We start from the raw sequence: 17,118 nt of genomic DNA, 5'->3' as shown, positions 1-17,118 counted from the left end.
ATCTCAACGCGCTCTGCGTGCGTTCATACCTGTACTGGAACAGTCCACTTGTGATCGGCTCTCTGGACGGCTTTAAGAAACAGGTCTGAAGGGGGCCTAAATCGCTGCTTAAGTGTCTCATTTTTAAGCTATACTGTATATTTATCTCAATACAAAAACATATAACTAACATTTCATGATATGTACAACACGTTTAGGTTTGACTTATGGTGCTCTAACACTGTAAACACCAAATATAACAAACAGCTCACATTAATCTGAGAAATATAAAAGGAGCTCCTCAGTTTAGTTTGGCACAGATTAAATCTCTACAGTATGACAATAAGCATGGAGGAGCCACTTCAAATCTGAACACAAGGGGGCACAATTGGTTAAAGTAAACGTAGAGGAGTCCGCCAGTTCACTTCCTATGAATGACAAAGATCTCCAATCTGAAGCAGATTCAAGGACATTTAACGTATACAACACTCAACATTTTATTTTGTGTACCTGTTACCTTGTTCTAAGGCAGCAACACATGCAGTTCAGTTCAGTTCAATCCTCCATCCTTATTGCGTTTGGATCCACTGTGGAGGCTTGTGTCAAGTGGAATTTCTGTGCCGCAGCTTGGCCATTTGTGCAGCCACGAGCAGCAGCACGCCGGTGAGGAGCTCCAGGCCGTAGGAGAGCCAGGCCAGACCAAGAGACCAGCCGAAGGAGGTGTGAATATAGGCCAGACCCTCTGTCCCCACCAGCCTCTCTGTCTCAGCCAAGGCCTGGTATGAGTAGATGATGTAGAGGCTCACACCACACAGTGTCAGCAGACCTGGAGATATACATAACACACGTATACACAGACTTAAATCAGTGCTGGGTTTCATTTACTCGCTTTGGCCATCTCTTCATTGAAAAGCATTCATGTATTTAAGAATAAAGATTATTTAAGGCAAAACACACGCTGGCATTTTTCTCCAGCAATTGTCAATTGGAAATCTGGACCAGTCAGAGTTCCGCGCTGAGAGCTCATCAATAAAACCAGCAATAACATTATGCCATTATCTGTCTTAAATTTCATATAATGAGAGACGGGAAATATACTGACGTGTGTGCTGCCTCCTTACACAACATCCTAGTCATTAGAGATTAGACACAGACACGCACAAAGCCACACAAGTTTCATTGTGTTGCTATTGGAAACCCTTTTAATTTTGGCGGCTTGCTACTGGTTTTAAGAGGTTGCAAGTGGAGCACAGAGACTACCCAGGGCGGGACTAATAATCGTTTTATCACAATTACACCCCGAGGTGCTACGGGCTCTGAGAATGAGGAAGCTGCATCTGATGTCTCATTTTTATGCAGAAAAACACAAACAGAGAGACAGACAGCAAACGGCCTCACATGTTGTACATGTAGAAAGAACTACCACTAGAGCTGAAACAAAAAGTCAATAAATTGATTGGTGGATCGATAGGATGTAATATGTATGGCAGTCAGTAGCTAGAGACAAATATTTTTTTGGTCCTGTTTGACTGTTGACGCAGAGGACTGTGAAAATACATCATTAGAAAGACTAAACATCCAAAAAATTGCTCAAGTGACATTAACTTTCCCTCTCTGTGTTTCATACCAGGATGTGATTTCCATGTACTTTGTATATAGTGATAATTGAATGTTAGCATGTGTCGCCTGTTTTAACCCTCTTCCTGTAATTAGTCACTAGATTTTAAGATTTCAGGCATTACAATGTAGATAACATTGCTATTGCTACACAATATTAATAACATATCATACACTTATGCTTTTCTGATGACTGTGGATTGGTTTTTGTTTTTTAACAATTATATATATAATAAATTATCATAAATGCTCTCTTCTCCCCCCGAAAATGAAATGCAAGGGAAGCAGTGGGATGGCTCTGCAGGGAACCCAGGCAAATACCCATTAGGCTGTTTAATGGTTGGCGAGGAAAAAAGTTGCAACATTAGAAAAAAGACAGAACAAAGCAATTAACAGAGACTTCATACATATATATATAGTATATACATATAGGAGAGGCAAAAGCAATCACACCCCAAAGGGAGAATGGTTTTGCATGTGGTTGCCACATAGAATTGCTCTCTTCATTGCTCATCCTTTCTGACTGATTCTTCTCTAGTTTTATGTTCTGCTAGCGTCCTTGTCACTACTGCGCAATCAGGTTGCACAGGTAGTCCAGCTCCTCCAGGATGGCACATCAATACGTGTGGCCGCAAGAGGGTTTGCTGTGTCTCCCAGCACAGTCTCAAGAGCTTGGAGAAGATACCAGGAGACCAACCGTTACACAAGGAAAGCTGGAGACGGCCGTAGAAGGACATCAACCCAGCAGCAGGACTGGTATCTGCTCCTTTGTGCGAGGAAGAACAGGAGAAGCACTGCTAGAGCCCTACAAAATGACTTCCAGCAGGCTACTGGTGTGCATGTTTCTGACCAAACTGTCAGAAACAGACTCCCTGAGGGTGGCATGAGAGGCTGCATCCTCCAGTGGGACCTGTGCTCACAGCCCAGCACCGTGCAGCTCCATTGACGTTCAGAGAGAACACCAGAATTGCTGTTCTCCTCACAGATGAGAGCAGGTTCACACTGAGCACATGTGACAGGTGTGAAAGAGTCAGGAGACACCATGGTGAACCCTATGCTGCGTGTAACATCATCCAGCATGATCCATGTGGCAGAGGGTCAGTGATGGTCTGGGGAGGCAAATTATCGGAGTGTCGCACAGACCCCCATGTCATAACCAACGGTACCCTGACTGCTGTTAGGTACAGGGATGAAATCCTCGTTTTCGATGTAGACAGAGGGCATTAATACCAATTACTGGCCCTCTTGTTCCTCTGACCTAAATCCAATTCAGCACCTATGGGAGGTTATCTACCGCCACAGACAATGTACATCAGTAAAGATTGAATCATTTGTTCATATTCAGTACCAAGCAAAAGTTTGGACAGGCATGCCCTGATTTCTCACCCTCTCACTTTTGGTGTTAAAACACATTTCCTGTTGGCACTGGGGGTTTATTAACACAGTGCACACTAACTGAGGATGAACTCAGAAAATGTTCCGGTATTCAACGTTAATTAAACCCATTGCATGTAATTAAATAATATAGTTTTAAAAGCGGAGGAAGGCTAAATTGATGATTTGGGGGCAAACATAGACACCAAAAACAAAGAGACACCTGGTTTGGAAGCAGGGATATTTTAAAAGTCAGACAGTCAACAAGTCTACAACGCCAATCTAATTGAAGCCTTTATTCCATTCCACGCGTTACCATGTGCAGCTTGTTATAGGGCGAATATAAAGACTCTTTTAAAGTAAGTGTTTCTCACAAGGTCCTCTTTCTGGAGCTCATACAGCATTGGCGGGAGAACACCAAGGGAAGAGCTCTATCAGATGTTCAGCGCACATGGATAACTTCATTACTTTAAATACCCTGATTAAGATAAAAGCTTTTATATGGTTAATGGTAATCTAACTTTCTCAATGTCCAACATGTATATCATTCGTCTGATTTTATTTTAATTTTTTTTATTTGAAGGGGACCATGTGCAATTAAAAACATAAATGTAACAATTTGATGCATTGCACCAGAGTTAGCCTTAGGCTAATTTGCATCTGCAGTCCCTTGGTACAAACAAATACAGCACAGATAAATGGACTTGGTAAATGGTAAATGGACTTGTACTTATATAGCGCCTTTCTAGTCATCTGACTACTCAAGGCGCTTCACAGTGTCTGTCACATTCACCCATTCACACAGACATTCACACTGATGGCAGTGGACATCTACATACCATCTAATCTGGTCTAACCATTCACACCACATTTACACACCCATGCGCAGCACGGGGAGCAATTCAGGGTTCAGTGTCTTGCCCAAGGACACTTCGATATGTGGACCGGGGGGAGATGGGGATCGAACCACCAATCTCTCGAACAGAGGACGACCCACTCTGCCACCAAAACATCTAGCCTCACATAACAAGGATGCCTGATAGTAGGATTATTATCAAGTCAGGAGCATACAGGAAGCATACTGTATGTAACTCTGTCCAACTCTGGTGCGTAACTGAGAATTGAATTTAATGTAATAGACTGCTGAGTAGTAATGCTCTGATTACGACCTTGATTAGAGGATGAGATAACCAGGTTAAGGTGTTAAACAGCGGCTTTTGGCAATATTTAGAGAATTGTCTTAATCTTGTTAGGCTTTTTTTTCTGTCAGCTCTTTCAAATTTGTAGTGTCATTCTGCTTTCCTCAGCTGTAGCCCTGACGCCAAAATAGGTCAAACATTGGAACATATCCATCTGAACGATAAAATATACTACAATGTTACATATCGTAGCTTTAAACATCCATCCATCATCTTCAGCCGCTTATCCCTAACGGGGTCACGGGGGGCTGGAGCCGATCCCAGCTGACATCAGTCGTGAGGCGGGGTACACCCTGGACAGGACGCCAGTTTATCGCAGGGCATTCACACCTACAGGTAATTAAGAGTAATCAATTAACCTAACACATGCATGTCTTTGGACTGTGGGAGGAAGCCAGAGAACCTGGAGAGAACCCACACAGCACGGGAAGAACATGCAAACTCCACACATTCGAACCTTTTGCTGTGAGGCGACAGTGCTAACCACCACGCCACCGTGCTGCCTAGCTTTAAACATACAATATGTACTCCATCAAATCTCAATTAAAATGAAAATTTCACATCATAAATAAGTGTTTCGCAGATGCTGTTCAACTCATTGGACTGTGAACTGAGCTGAGATCCAGGCGGCTGATGACTAAAACCCTTCATCCACATAAAATACATTTAAAATCAAAAAGTGTAAATAGCATCTCATGCTAGGTACCAATGGATTCCTCCAATTGTCTAGTTTCACACGAGCCCAATAACTTCACTCTAAAACTGCCTGTGTCTCTGAAAGTATGCGTGAATGGGTGAATGTGGCAAGTAGTGTAAAGCTCCTTGAGAGGTCGGAAGACTAGAAAGGCGCTATAAATGCAAGTCGAGTAACCATTCACTGAAAGCCTGATTCAATGGTGGAAAAAGCTGATACACTGCAAAGCAACCCAAAACAGGAAGACAGATTCAAAAGAAGTACCACAAATGCAATTAAAAACTTGTCAATACTGGCGAAGCGTTTCAGAGATGGTGAGATGTTGCTAATAGTTTAGCCTCATGCTAAAGCTCAAGGCTTCGACTAATTTAAGTTCACGTAGCTAGCTGGAGCCTTGAATCCCAGTATGCCATCTCAAAGGAATTTAAAGGCCCACAAGTTTGCAAAGAAAACCCGATAATTTTCATAGAATGTCCTCTTGCCTGTCTGCAACATCTTAGTTCATTTTCAATGTCCAAGGGGCGTTATCAACGGTGCCGACCAAAATACCTCTGGACACGATGAGATAGAGCTACAAACAATCAGAGCAACAAAACATAAACTACAACCAATCACAGCAAAACAATCAACGTACTGCTGAGCAACACATGTGAACTCAAACTAGAGTACGCTAAAATGTGTTTCTGAAAAGGCGAGAAATAGACAATAGAGTACCAGAATCTGGATTCCTATTTGATCAGAGCTGCCTAGTTTGACAGTTTGATATATTTGGTAAATTTTCTCGGACGAGGAACGGCAGCTAAGTTCAGTAACTGATGTCAAGCATGACTCTACTGTCAGTCATCGCCTTAAACCCGGCCCATGTGAGATAAACGGTTGTGATCGGTCGATTGGATCTCAAGTTGCTAGAAACCTCTCTGAATGTGAGAGGGGCCAGGTGAATTTGCCAGGGCAAATGAAACATTAGCATGGCAGATTTCGTCTGGTTCCCGGGCTATAGCTGTATAAAATGAGGACAATTGTAATGAACGACTACTTGTACAGGTTGATGTATGAAGCATCTAAAAATGCTCGTACTTGTCTGGTGGGAGGGGTTTACGACACAGCTGCAGTAGGAGGGCTGTATTTCAAAATTCTGGCGTTTTTTTTTTTTTTTTTTTTCCTTTTCAGGAAAACTGCCTAAAAGATGGTGTGAAATGAAATAAAGAACGTTAGAGAGACGCAGCCAGGCTGCAGCTGTTTCTGAAGCAAATTTACTTTACTGTTGCCTGTGCCTCCCCACAGACCAATAAAAGCTCTCATAACCCATCTGACAGAGGACAGGATGAAGCTTTGTGATGTAACAGCAACAAGAGCGCTCTCACACACACACACACACACACACACACACACAACCACACACACACCCACACACACACACACACACACACACACACACACACACACACACACACACACACACACACACACACACACACACACATACACACACACACACACACACACACACACACAAAAACACACACACAGGCACGCACGCACGCACGCACACACACACACACACACACACACACACACACACACACACACACACACACACACACACACACACACACACACACACACACACACACACACACACACACACCAAATTCAAACAGCCAATCACTCTTGGATGGTAATAACCGTGAGTCCTTTGGTCACAAGAGGTCAAAAGTATGAGTGAGGTCAAATTCAGCCCTGTCACACAATTTAACCACATGGCCTTGCGTTACTGCCAAACTCAAGCCATAGATATATATCCACCAAACCCTCTACAGCTTTCTCGTGTTTCCACTTTATTTTGTAACATCATCAGTGTATTAAATATTATGAATTATGAATTATGAAAGGAGATTGTCACCGTAAATCACCAAGACATTGATCGTGACCATTTTCTAATCTAAACCAAAAAAATTAATGTGTTCTCTGCTTTAAACAGACTTTTCAGTCATACCGCTTCTGTTGTTTCCCCATTTCAGCATCTAATGAAGAAAAGAATGCAAAAGGACACATCTTGTTTGTATGTCATTATCTTTTAATTAACACTCGACACAAATAATATTTTAATTGCAACAGAGTGCGACCGAATCAAGCCCTAAGAATGATTAAAGCTGTGGGTGTCATTTTCCATCCACAGGTCTCTCTGCTACACGAGCTGTTTGTGAGAAAAATGCTATGGGAAAAAAGTGAGAGAGCATTGATTGCACAGCGATGGAGTGCACACTTCTGAGACATCCTGTTCCTCATCACACAGACCTTGAGTGCAATAATCTATGACACCGTCTTTCCTGCAACTTAGTGGCAATAATGTCTAATTCCAATGTTTCAACCACGACTGACTCTGAAATCTAACTATGAATCAAGGAATCTATGTGAGTCTGTCAGTGTGTAATTTCACATATCTCCAGATCCGTACATTTAATCAGGCGTAAAGCTCGGCATGCTTTGTGTACAATTTGGTGCAGTTTGGCCAGATGGTGGCGCTATAATAAACTATACGCTTTGGTCTGTAACTTTTGAACTGTAATTCTCAGAAACAAAATATTTTTTTCCTGGATACTGTGGGTCACCATATCGAATGGTGTCCACGTCTGTTTTCTACGCCACTCCTACAAATTTTGAGCAATCATCACCAAATTCGATACAGAACATCACTGGATCAATCCAGAAAAGGTTACTTTTTCCCAATAATTGATTTGCTATTAGCTGGCCTGCAAAATGTGCTCAAATGCTGTAGGCAGAGCTTATAATCTCTAGAACCGTCCGTCTGATCGACTCTGTAACTCCCCCCCCACCGGGAACACCGCTAACAGCAGTACCAGAAGCCAAGGAAGAAGAAGAATTACTTTATTTATCCCGCATAGGGAAATTAAAATTTTTCACTCTTATTATTATACATGTTACACACACACACAGGCCCGTAATACACACATGCACAACCAGAACCTATACATGCAATTAAGGAGAGATGTTAGAGCGAGGGGGCTGCCAGTGACCAGCGCCCCGAGCAGTTGAGGGTTCGGTGCCTTGCTCAACAGCACCGAAGCAGTGCCCAGGAGATGAACTGGCACCTCTCCAGCCACCAGTCCACGCTCCATACATGGTCCACACAGGGACTTGAACCAGCGACCCTACAGTTCCCAGCCAAGTCACCTATGGACTGAGCTACTGCCGCCCCAAGGAACCGGAACGCTCTGAATTGGCACGCCCCAAACAGGCTCTGCACTAGTCTTACTACAGTATAAAGAAAATAATCTCTGTCTGTCGGTGAATGGGTGTATGGCTTTCCTTCACATAGCTCAAAAAACTGTTCATCCAATCGACTTCACACTTTGCAGAGGTATTGCTGACGACCCAAGGGTGTGCAGTTTTGAGTGTGAAGTCTATCGCAATAGCGGTTCTCGAGAACTCTGCAAGCGACTCTTCCGGGGATCAAGCAATCGACCTGTTCTGAACAGGCGCACACTTCGAATGGGCACTGCACCAGTGTGACAAAAGCATCACTGTGTTCTTGATAGTAGACACAGGCACAGTAGTTGTGAGAGAGCATTGTCCATACTGTGTAGATGGAAACTCCCTACCCTATCTTCAGAAACTCTTTGATGTTTTGCCAGTAGTAATAGTGCTAATCGTAGCACTGACCCATTTTGGTGCTACTGACCATTGTGGTTTATTTTTAATGATCAGCCTTGTGGGGCACTGACTCATGCAAGGGTGGAATGAGACCACACACACACACACACACACACACACACACATACACACATACACACATACACACACACACACACACACACACACACACACACACACACACACACACACACACACACACACACACACACACACACACACACACACACACACACACACACACACACACACACACACACCAGTTCTGCCAACATTAGTGTGTAAGTGAGTGATAAGTTATATTTAAGGTTAAGTGTGTACTGGATCATGTATTGTGGTTGGTAGATCTAAATGACAGAAGAGATTAGAAATAGTCTGGAAGCTTCAACTGTGGGGCTTCATTAATGAAAAACATGAGATGACTATTTCTTCTTGACAAAGTAGGTTCATGTGATACAGAGAAAAATGATGTTTAAATAGAATTTTGCATTTGTGATAAAAGGTAAAGCACTATGTTAAAACAGGTTTTACAGCTGAAGTGTTGATGGGGCAGGGTGATAATACAGAATATCACCACAGTCATGCTCAGACATTAAAGGTGGACTGCACGATAGTCAAGCTAAATCCCTAGATATTTATAAGACTCTACAAAAGTGATACTAGAGCAGTCGCCCCATGTTTAAGAGGCAGCGGGTTTGACTCCGACCTGGGACCCTTTGCCCCATTTCCTGTCCGTCCTACTGAATAAAGGCTTGAAAAAGTGCCCCAAAAAAAAAAGTTATACTAGAATTTTAATGGCAGGAAAGAGAGAGTCACTGGTGGATGCGGAGAAAACCATGTACCTCTGCATTTGAAACTAGCTTGTGATGACGTAGTGATACTTGGAAAGCAACGAAGGCGGACTGAAGACAAGTCAGGCCTTGGGCATGTGGCATCATCAGCAAAAAAAAAGATTGTTGAAATATTGATTTGGCAGAATTATGCTGTTTATGTACAGTGTAAACAACAATGGACCAACTCTGAATCACACCACGGTAACAGAGTCATTAAAAGACCAAGCCTCATGCTGTTCCTTGAACTTGTTTGAGGATTTCGGCATCGGTCCTCACCGACAGAAGTTCCCAATCTTGTCGTCTCTCAAGTTTTTGTTGCCGTCTACGTGTAAATCGCCATTCTTCTTTAATCTTGGAGGTTTGGTCTGGCTCGCGTGAATACTCACAATGAGCAGCTGTATTCACACATGGGCTCACTCGGAGATCACACAGACTTTGCAATAGGAAGCTGGCCTAATTCTGACATTTGGGTTCCCACATACAGCTCCACTGGGTAATTCCTAGATAGTTACAGGTTTGCAGTGCACGTGCAGAAGGGTCTAATACCACACAGATGTGAAATACATCATTTGAGTTGTTGCAGCAATTTATGGGTTCCTGACATTTGTTACACAGACCTTTTTTTTTTAGAACCAGGTGAGAATTGATTAAAAAGAGAAAGGTCAGACATCCTTCCATAATACCACAATTAGATACCAAGACCCTGAAGAACACCATAGAAAAAGCTATGCTGGGAGTCGGTATCAAAAACTTTTGACATTTGGAGATTTCTACAAGAATTGCACTTCCTGGACACTGAGTGAGAGCGGAGCTGAGCGAAGATCTGAACCTCTACTTACTGCAGATGAAGAAGTAGGAGGCTGTGCCAGTGAGGAGGAATGGGCTCCGAGCCAGAGAGCTGACCAATCCGCAGATGCCACCAAACAGCAACAGGACCAGGCTGAAGGGTAGCACCACCACTATTGCACTATGCATGTCTACAAACAAACACACACATACTGATGGATTACGGAGGATATGTGGAGTTATGGCTGTCTTGATAATGACACCTCATTAGCAGAGGATGTGTTATGAACACAGGGTTTCATCAAAGATGGTGGAAAGACTCACTCAGCATGTGCAGCTCCGTCTCAGAGTACCTGGAGTAGTCAGCTGTGAAAGAGTCAATAGAGTCTGCGTTCATCTTCCCACCTGGATGTCACAATAGAAAGCACCTACATTGTAAAAGCAGCACTGTGATCTCAATTGTTAGAAGAGAAAGTAACGGGAAAACTGCAAACCTTCGTTGATGGTCCACAGTCCCGAGTGGGAGCTCATGTCCTCAAAGTCGCTCATATTCATAGGGTTCGTCTCTATGATGTACCAGTACTCGGTTCCGAGGGAAATCGACAAAAGAACGAAGCTCAGGAGACCGCAGATGCCGGCTGTGATCACCAGAGAGCCAAAGGTAACCTTCATCCTGCACAGGTGGGGTGTTTGGTTCACGCGTAATGGCGATGGCTTTTAACTCGTGCGTAACGCGGATTTTCTAGCGCTGATGTAGTCTTTCAAACGTTGACGCGCTCATCGCGGTATTGTTGCGTTGAGGATATCCAAAGGCGCTCCTGTCGAGGCAGTAATTCAAATCAACAGGATGGAGATGGAGATAAACGTTTCCCTGAATGAATGACTCAAGTCACCGCCCGAGGAGAACAGCCTCACTGGACCGCAGCAGCTTCTGTCTGGGAGGGACTTGGATTTATTCGGGACGCGCGCACATTTACGCAAGACATGGAGGGAGTGAATAAGAAAGGAACATGTGGGGAGTCTACAGCCGGCTGCGCTTTGACAAAATAAAGATGCGTGTAATCGTAAATCATATACGGGGTTGGCAAACGAGCACCACAGGACCGATAAATCCAGGAGTACTATCACCAAATAGTTTAAAGATAAATAAAGCCGGAGTGTACAGCTCTCCTCTCGCTGGCTCCATACATGTTCACACTCACCTAGATGCTATACATTAGTACCAGGGTACCAAACCTTTCCAAAGTCAAATCCAAGCAATTTACAATCATTTCAAGGTGCATTTTCAAGCTTTTCCACAGCTGTGGTAAATCCCATATGTATATACAGTATAGTACACTGACTATTTTTTCTTCATCACATGAAATGAGAGGATATTGAGCTCTAAACGACTACATTTGGCGGCAGTAGCTCAGTCCATAGGTGACTTGGCGGGGAAGCGTAGGGTCGCTGGTTCAAGTCCCTGTGTGGACCATGTATAGAGCGTTAACTGGTGGCTGGAGAGGTGCCAGTTCATCTCCTGGGCACTGCCGAGGTGCTGTTGAGCAATATACCGAACCCCCTCGCTCTAACATCTCTCCTTAATTGCATGTATATAGGTCCTGTTTGTGCATGTGTGTATTTCGGGCCTGTGTGTTTGTAACATGATTAATAATAAGAGTGAACAAATTCAATTTCCCCGTGCGGGATAAATAAAGTAATTCTTCTTCTTCTTAATTTATGTTTTGCAACATCATTCCACAGAGGGTACGAATTAAAATACAGAAAAGTTGTTTTAAAACGTGTCTCTCTCGCTCTCTCTTTTTTTTTTTTTTTAAGATTTAGTTAGATCAGATTAGTAGTTTTAAGCACTTTATCCAAAATCCAAGCACTTCTTAAACTTTGAAAACACAACAATACAAAGTAGTTTCAAGGATTCCCAGCACCAGTAAGAACCATGTAACACATTCCCCACCAGATTACCCCCCAACCCCCACCCAAAATAAAAACATTAAAAAAAAAAAGGGGGTATGTAGAAAGAACAAGTTTAATGAATAAAAACAGATGTAATGACAACAGTAGACATTAAAGATAACATATACATTACAAAGAAGACATGAAGGACATGGAAATAGCTTCACCGAGGAATCAGCCAGCTGCATTTAATCTCTCACACACTGCTGCGTCTCATTCATCTGCATCTATTATCGTCTCACTCTTCACCCATGGCTGTCTTGATGATATCTGCTCGTCGCAATTTGGCTGCCTCTTCAAACTTGGTGATGGCGTTGGTACAGGATTTGTTCTGCGAGAGAAGGAAATTAAATCTGAATCAGACAATGTTCTTACAGGAGATGAGTAATATTTTCTTTGTACTGTGCAATGAACTCACTTGTAGGGATGCACGATATACATCGGTACCAATAAATTATCGGCCGATTATGGGGAATTTATATTATGTATTATTGCAAAAAATCAAATATAGCCAATAAACTATCTAATGACTCTAAGTATACACTCCAATACAGTAGGAGGCGGTGTGCACCTTTAAAGTTGGTTTGCGATCCACCAATAAACAGAGTATACTTCTATGTCTGATTCGATTATGTCAAAGTCTTTAATTTGAATTCTTAGGAAAAACGCTCAATAAAAGCCAAAGCTTAAAAAAATAAATAAAAAAATGAACATTTAAAGAGTTCTTGTTGGCCAGAGCTCTGGAATATTAAAACAAAATGTGCCTTTCAGACCGAACGCATCGACGGAACTGCTGCACTCTGAAACTCATTTCCAATGGCTCGTGCCTGATGGTTATTATCGGTCACCCCGCAGGCTGTGACACACACCCACGTGGCCAATACAAACAGGGCAGCCAGCCCAGACCATTTTGTTTACATCCAAGGCCAAAACGAAGCCCTCCAACATGGAGGAAAAGCTAATAGTGTGTGTCTGAGTTCCTTCAACTGTACAACACAAGTTTACTGTCATATTGAGTAGGGAACGATGTGAGTTTTTTGGGGCCGATTTTTTCCCCATCAGCGTTAGCCGATGACCGGTACGGTTTTCTTGAGCCGATACTACTTTTGCTCCCTAAATTTACATCATAAAAATGACACAATGATAACAAATGTTACGAGTCGAAAGGAGAAATCACTGCCTTATATATAAATTTCTTTAGTTTGGGAAGTACGATGCCGAAAAGTCTCAATTTTCTTGAAATAGAAAGGAACATTGATTGAACTTTAAAAAAAAAAGACATCTCCAGCAACACGGAGCTGCCTGTGGACGCCGGTCTGTAAATACAGCTGGGAAAAAACTATCAACGAATGCAGCAGCCCGCATCGGCCGATACTGATACACCTGAACATCTTAGTAGACCTAAGCTGAACCCAGCGGCTTGCGAAGCTCAAACCGCGGTTGGTCTGGAAGGCGCACTAACATTTCTTACCCTCAGGCGTGCGTACACTACAGGCTGTTTTGAAACACCATTATGTGAAAATATCAATTATAGGTTTCGTGCATTCCTACTTTTAAGACATATGAAAATATAAAAAGCAAAGAATAAGAAAGAAAAGACTATAAAAGAATGTAAGCAGTCACATATTTCTATCGAACAGTCAACTGAGTAAATTGAGCTTTATGCAAGTCAGTAATTTGAAATGTGTGGAGTTCTCTGAAGAACATACAATGATATATTTGTGCCTCTCCTTCTGTAGTTTGAAGAACTCCTCCACACTCAGCTCTTCTACTTTCTTCTTCAGGGCGATGAATTGGCAGGATGGCGAATGTGATTTGTGCTCCTTTCTGGCAAGAGAGTGAGGGGGGGTGGGAAATATTTAATTTCAAGGGCAAATTGTGCCCAAACACTTATGGTAGGAATGGACATTGTACCACGCACTGTATTTTTTCTACATCCTCCATGAGACTCATTTAAAGGGGAATGGATGTAGGAAACATATGTGCAGAATGTTTTAGTTAGGTTTCAGATGTCCGCTGGGGCTGTGCTGTAACCCCATGGTCAACACTTCTATGATAAAACATAAATCATGTCTCTAACAAGCCCCCTAACTTTATTGATGTACAATATTAAATTTATGTTTGTCACCCGTGAGTCTAGTAATGTGGTTATCTTACGCTGGGTCATCCTCTGGCTCCCAGCCCTCCAGCTCTTTGAGGCAGAAGAAACACATGGCGACGTCTGGGCTGTTCCCTGAAGGAGTGTGAACGAAGCCAGCTTTGGCCATCTGGGGAAGCAGACAGACCACAGGAAAAAAATACAGATACAAACAAAGTACATGTGTCGGTTAATGTTGCAACCACTTTATTGTTCAATAAATATTTCAAAACTAAACAAGAATACCCACGAATGGGAAAAAAAATAACTACAGATAACGGATGAGTAATTGATTCAGTCATTTTCTAAGTAAAAACCCAAAACAGTTCCAGCTTCTCAAATGTGAGGAAATGTTGCTTTTCTCTGTTTTATATCTATAAATTGTTAATTGAACATTCTGAATTTTGACAAAATGACCTTTGAAGATGTCATCTTTTATGGACTAAATGATTATTCCAGTCCACATCATACGTTATATTAATGTACCCAAATCACAGGTGTTATATTATTATAATTTTTTATCCATCTATCTATCTATCTATATATAGTACAGACCAAAAGTTTGGACACACCTTCTCATTCAAAGAGTTTTCTTTATTTTCATGGCTATGAAAATTTTAGATGCACTTGGGGACGCTTTCAAAGTTTTCCCAATTTTTCGGACTGACTGACCTTCATTTCTTAAAGTAAAGATGGCCACTCGTTTTTCTTTACTTGGCTGCTTTTTTCTTGCCATAACACAAATTCTAACAGTCTATTCAGTGGGACTACCAGCTGTGTATCCACCTGACGTCTGCACAACACAACTGATGTTACCAACCCCATTTATAAAGGCACGAAATCCCACTTATTGAACCTGACAGGACACACCTGTGAAGTGGAAACCATTTCAGGGGACGACCTCTCGAAGCTCATCAAGAGAATGCAGAGTGTGTGCAGAGCAAAAGGTGGCTACTTTGAAGGAACTCGAACATAAGCTGTGTTTTCAGTTGTTTTACACTTTTTTGTTAAGTACATATTTCCACATGTGTTAATTCATAGTTTTGATGCCTTCAGTGTGAATCTAAAATGAATGAAAAGAAAGGAAAGTCATTGAATAAGAGGGTGTGTCCAAACTTTTGGTCTGTACTGTGTGTGTGTGTGTGTGTGTGTGTGTGTATATATATATATATATATATATATATATATATATATATACCAGTTCACTGGTGTTATCCCTATCCGGAGGGTTTTGGTCTGCCGCAGTTTCCGGTCTTTTCGTGGTGCTTTTACTGGGTGATCACCACCGAAGTGCAAGTAAAATTAATTTACACACTTCTGAAAATCTACAAGTGAAGTTTGATATTTGTGCATTGACATTTAAGTGTCTAATTAGTAACATAAAGTGACGTTGATGAGAGAAAGTAGTAAGGACGACGCTCAGCCTGAGCGGCTCAGGTGGTTTACATTAAACATGTAAATTAAGAAGACTTTAGGGTGTATTTCGGAGCTGTTAACGCATGTCATTTTATTGTGAAGGCCCGAAGTATGGATGTTTTGACAGCATTGACGCTAATGTGGAGGACAAGCAGATCCCAGTGTTTACAGCGAGGCGATCGGGGTGTCAAACTAGCGTCGGTGTTAGCGTCCTTTTTGACCACTCTTGTAAACACAGAGATAAATTATACCGTTAAAACGACATATGATTACAAAGATAAGAAGCTAGACTTTAGTTTAACACCATTAAATTAACTCAGCACATTACACCACTATTTATATTCGTAGGTTAAACAGAAAGTTTGATAGAATTTAGCCCCAAACTGTCCGACTGGTGACACAGTTGGTAGCTAATGGAGCTAACCGCAACAGTTAACCGTTCACTCACGTTCTCCGGGGTACACAGACAGTCTTCGTCGAAAGGCCAGCCCTCAAAGGTTTTCAGTCTGTTCTCATAAGAATACATTTTTATATCTTCTTCGTTAAATGGTTCCATCGTATTGCGGTAGTGTTAAATTAAACTAGCTTGAACCAGAAATGGTTTCAGCACCTAAACACAACCGAGCTGAAGATTTCAAATTTAGGCGATGTTCACTTCAACTGTTCTGATTGGCGGATGAAGATCACGTGTGTCCTGTATTTTCTTCCTCGTGGATTAACTCCATGACAAAATGCAGAGGCGCGCCACCTAGTGTTCGCAGCTGCGCACGACGTTTACCCAGAGACTGTAAAAAAGATACTTTATGCAGTCTATGGTTAAACTTTACTGACGCTAAACTCTTAAAAAACACACACCGGTCTACAATGTTTTGTTATAAATTATTTATGAAAGAAGATATAAGGTGTTTCTCTCGTCCTCTTCCCTAAAGAAGTAACACTTTTGTATCATACTCATACTATAACTTAGGCTTTTATTTAACAGCGTTAAAGGGAACTAGCACAGTGTAACGTGTCCATCTTTTATTTATTTATTTATCTATTGAAAAAATTCAATATAAACATTACTTTTCTTACATGTTCCAGAGTTATACACAGCACCAAACATGTATTTCAAAACGTAGAAATGATAATAACATTAGTTAAAATGTACAAATAAAGTTAAGCACAGAAAAGGGAATGACGAATAACAAAAACAAAAAGAAAGAAGTTCAACACCAAACACACATCCACCGTGCGGCATCACACTTCCGCTTACGTTTCACGGGTAATGTCGTTCTTGGCTGTTATTGGTCCAAAACACGGCGCGCGGAACTGCGAGGACTCTTCAGTGTGTGTCAACAACCGGCTCAGGAGTAGCTCGCCTAGTTTCCACAAATGTCCACTTTTATTATCGCTCTTTGGTGACCAACAGTGTTAACACATTCCCTATTGTTACGTCTGCAGAGTGTTGTGGCC

The 17,118-nt window shown here is 42.0% G+C and overlaps 2 protein-coding genes across 2 annotated transcripts; both read right to left on the bottom strand.

Moving 5' to 3' along the window:
- Positions 1–581: 581 nt before the first annotated feature.
- On the bottom strand, positions 582–10,829 carry tmem235b (transmembrane protein 235b; the record flags this gene model as incomplete). Its single annotated transcript, XM_083932328.1, has 4 exons — positions 582–805; positions 10,211–10,348; positions 10,482–10,562; positions 10,652–10,829. The coding sequence occupies 4 exons, from the start codon at positions 10,827–10,829 to the stop codon at positions 582–584; spliced, it is 621 nt and encodes a 206-aa protein (XP_083788454.1).
- Positions 10,830–12,303: 1,474 nt separating this feature from the next.
- Positions 12,304–16,233, bottom strand: birc5a (baculoviral IAP repeat containing 5a). Its single transcript, XM_083932305.1, has 4 exons — positions 16,112–16,233; positions 14,268–14,377; positions 13,820–13,937; positions 12,304–12,441 (listed from the first exon to the last, which is right to left on the bottom strand). The coding sequence occupies exons 1-4, from the start codon at positions 16,217–16,219 to the stop codon at positions 12,349–12,351; spliced, it is 429 nt and encodes a 142-aa protein (XP_083788431.1). The 5' UTR covers positions 16,220–16,233; the 3' UTR covers positions 12,304–12,348.
- Positions 16,234–17,118: the final 885 nt, after the last annotated feature.

Source organism: Echiichthys vipera (assembly GCF_963691815.1).
Source record: "Echiichthys vipera genome assembly, chromosome: 18".
Classification (NCBI taxonomy): Eukaryota; Metazoa; Chordata; class Actinopteri; order Perciformes; family Trachinidae; genus Echiichthys; species Echiichthys vipera.
The sequence above is the reverse complement of the archived record's forward strand: the minus strand, read 5'-3'. Positions and strand labels throughout refer to the sequence as shown.

What these genes read in the sequence shown, in the direction of transcription:
- birc5a (XM_083932305.1), bottom strand. Translation starts at nt 16,219, where the DNA reads ATGGAACCATTTAACGAAGAAGATATAAAAATGTATTCTTATGAGAAC. An exon ending in GAGCCAGAGGATGACCCAGC is followed by an intron (nt 13,938 to 14,267) that starts GTAAGATAACCA and finishes CTCTCTTGCCAG; the next exon opens with AAAGGAGCACAAATCACATT. An exon ending in AGAGGCACAAATATATCATT is followed by an intron (nt 12,442 to 13,819) that starts GTATGTTCTTCA and finishes CTTCTCTCGCAG; the next exon opens with AACAAATCCTGTACCAACGC.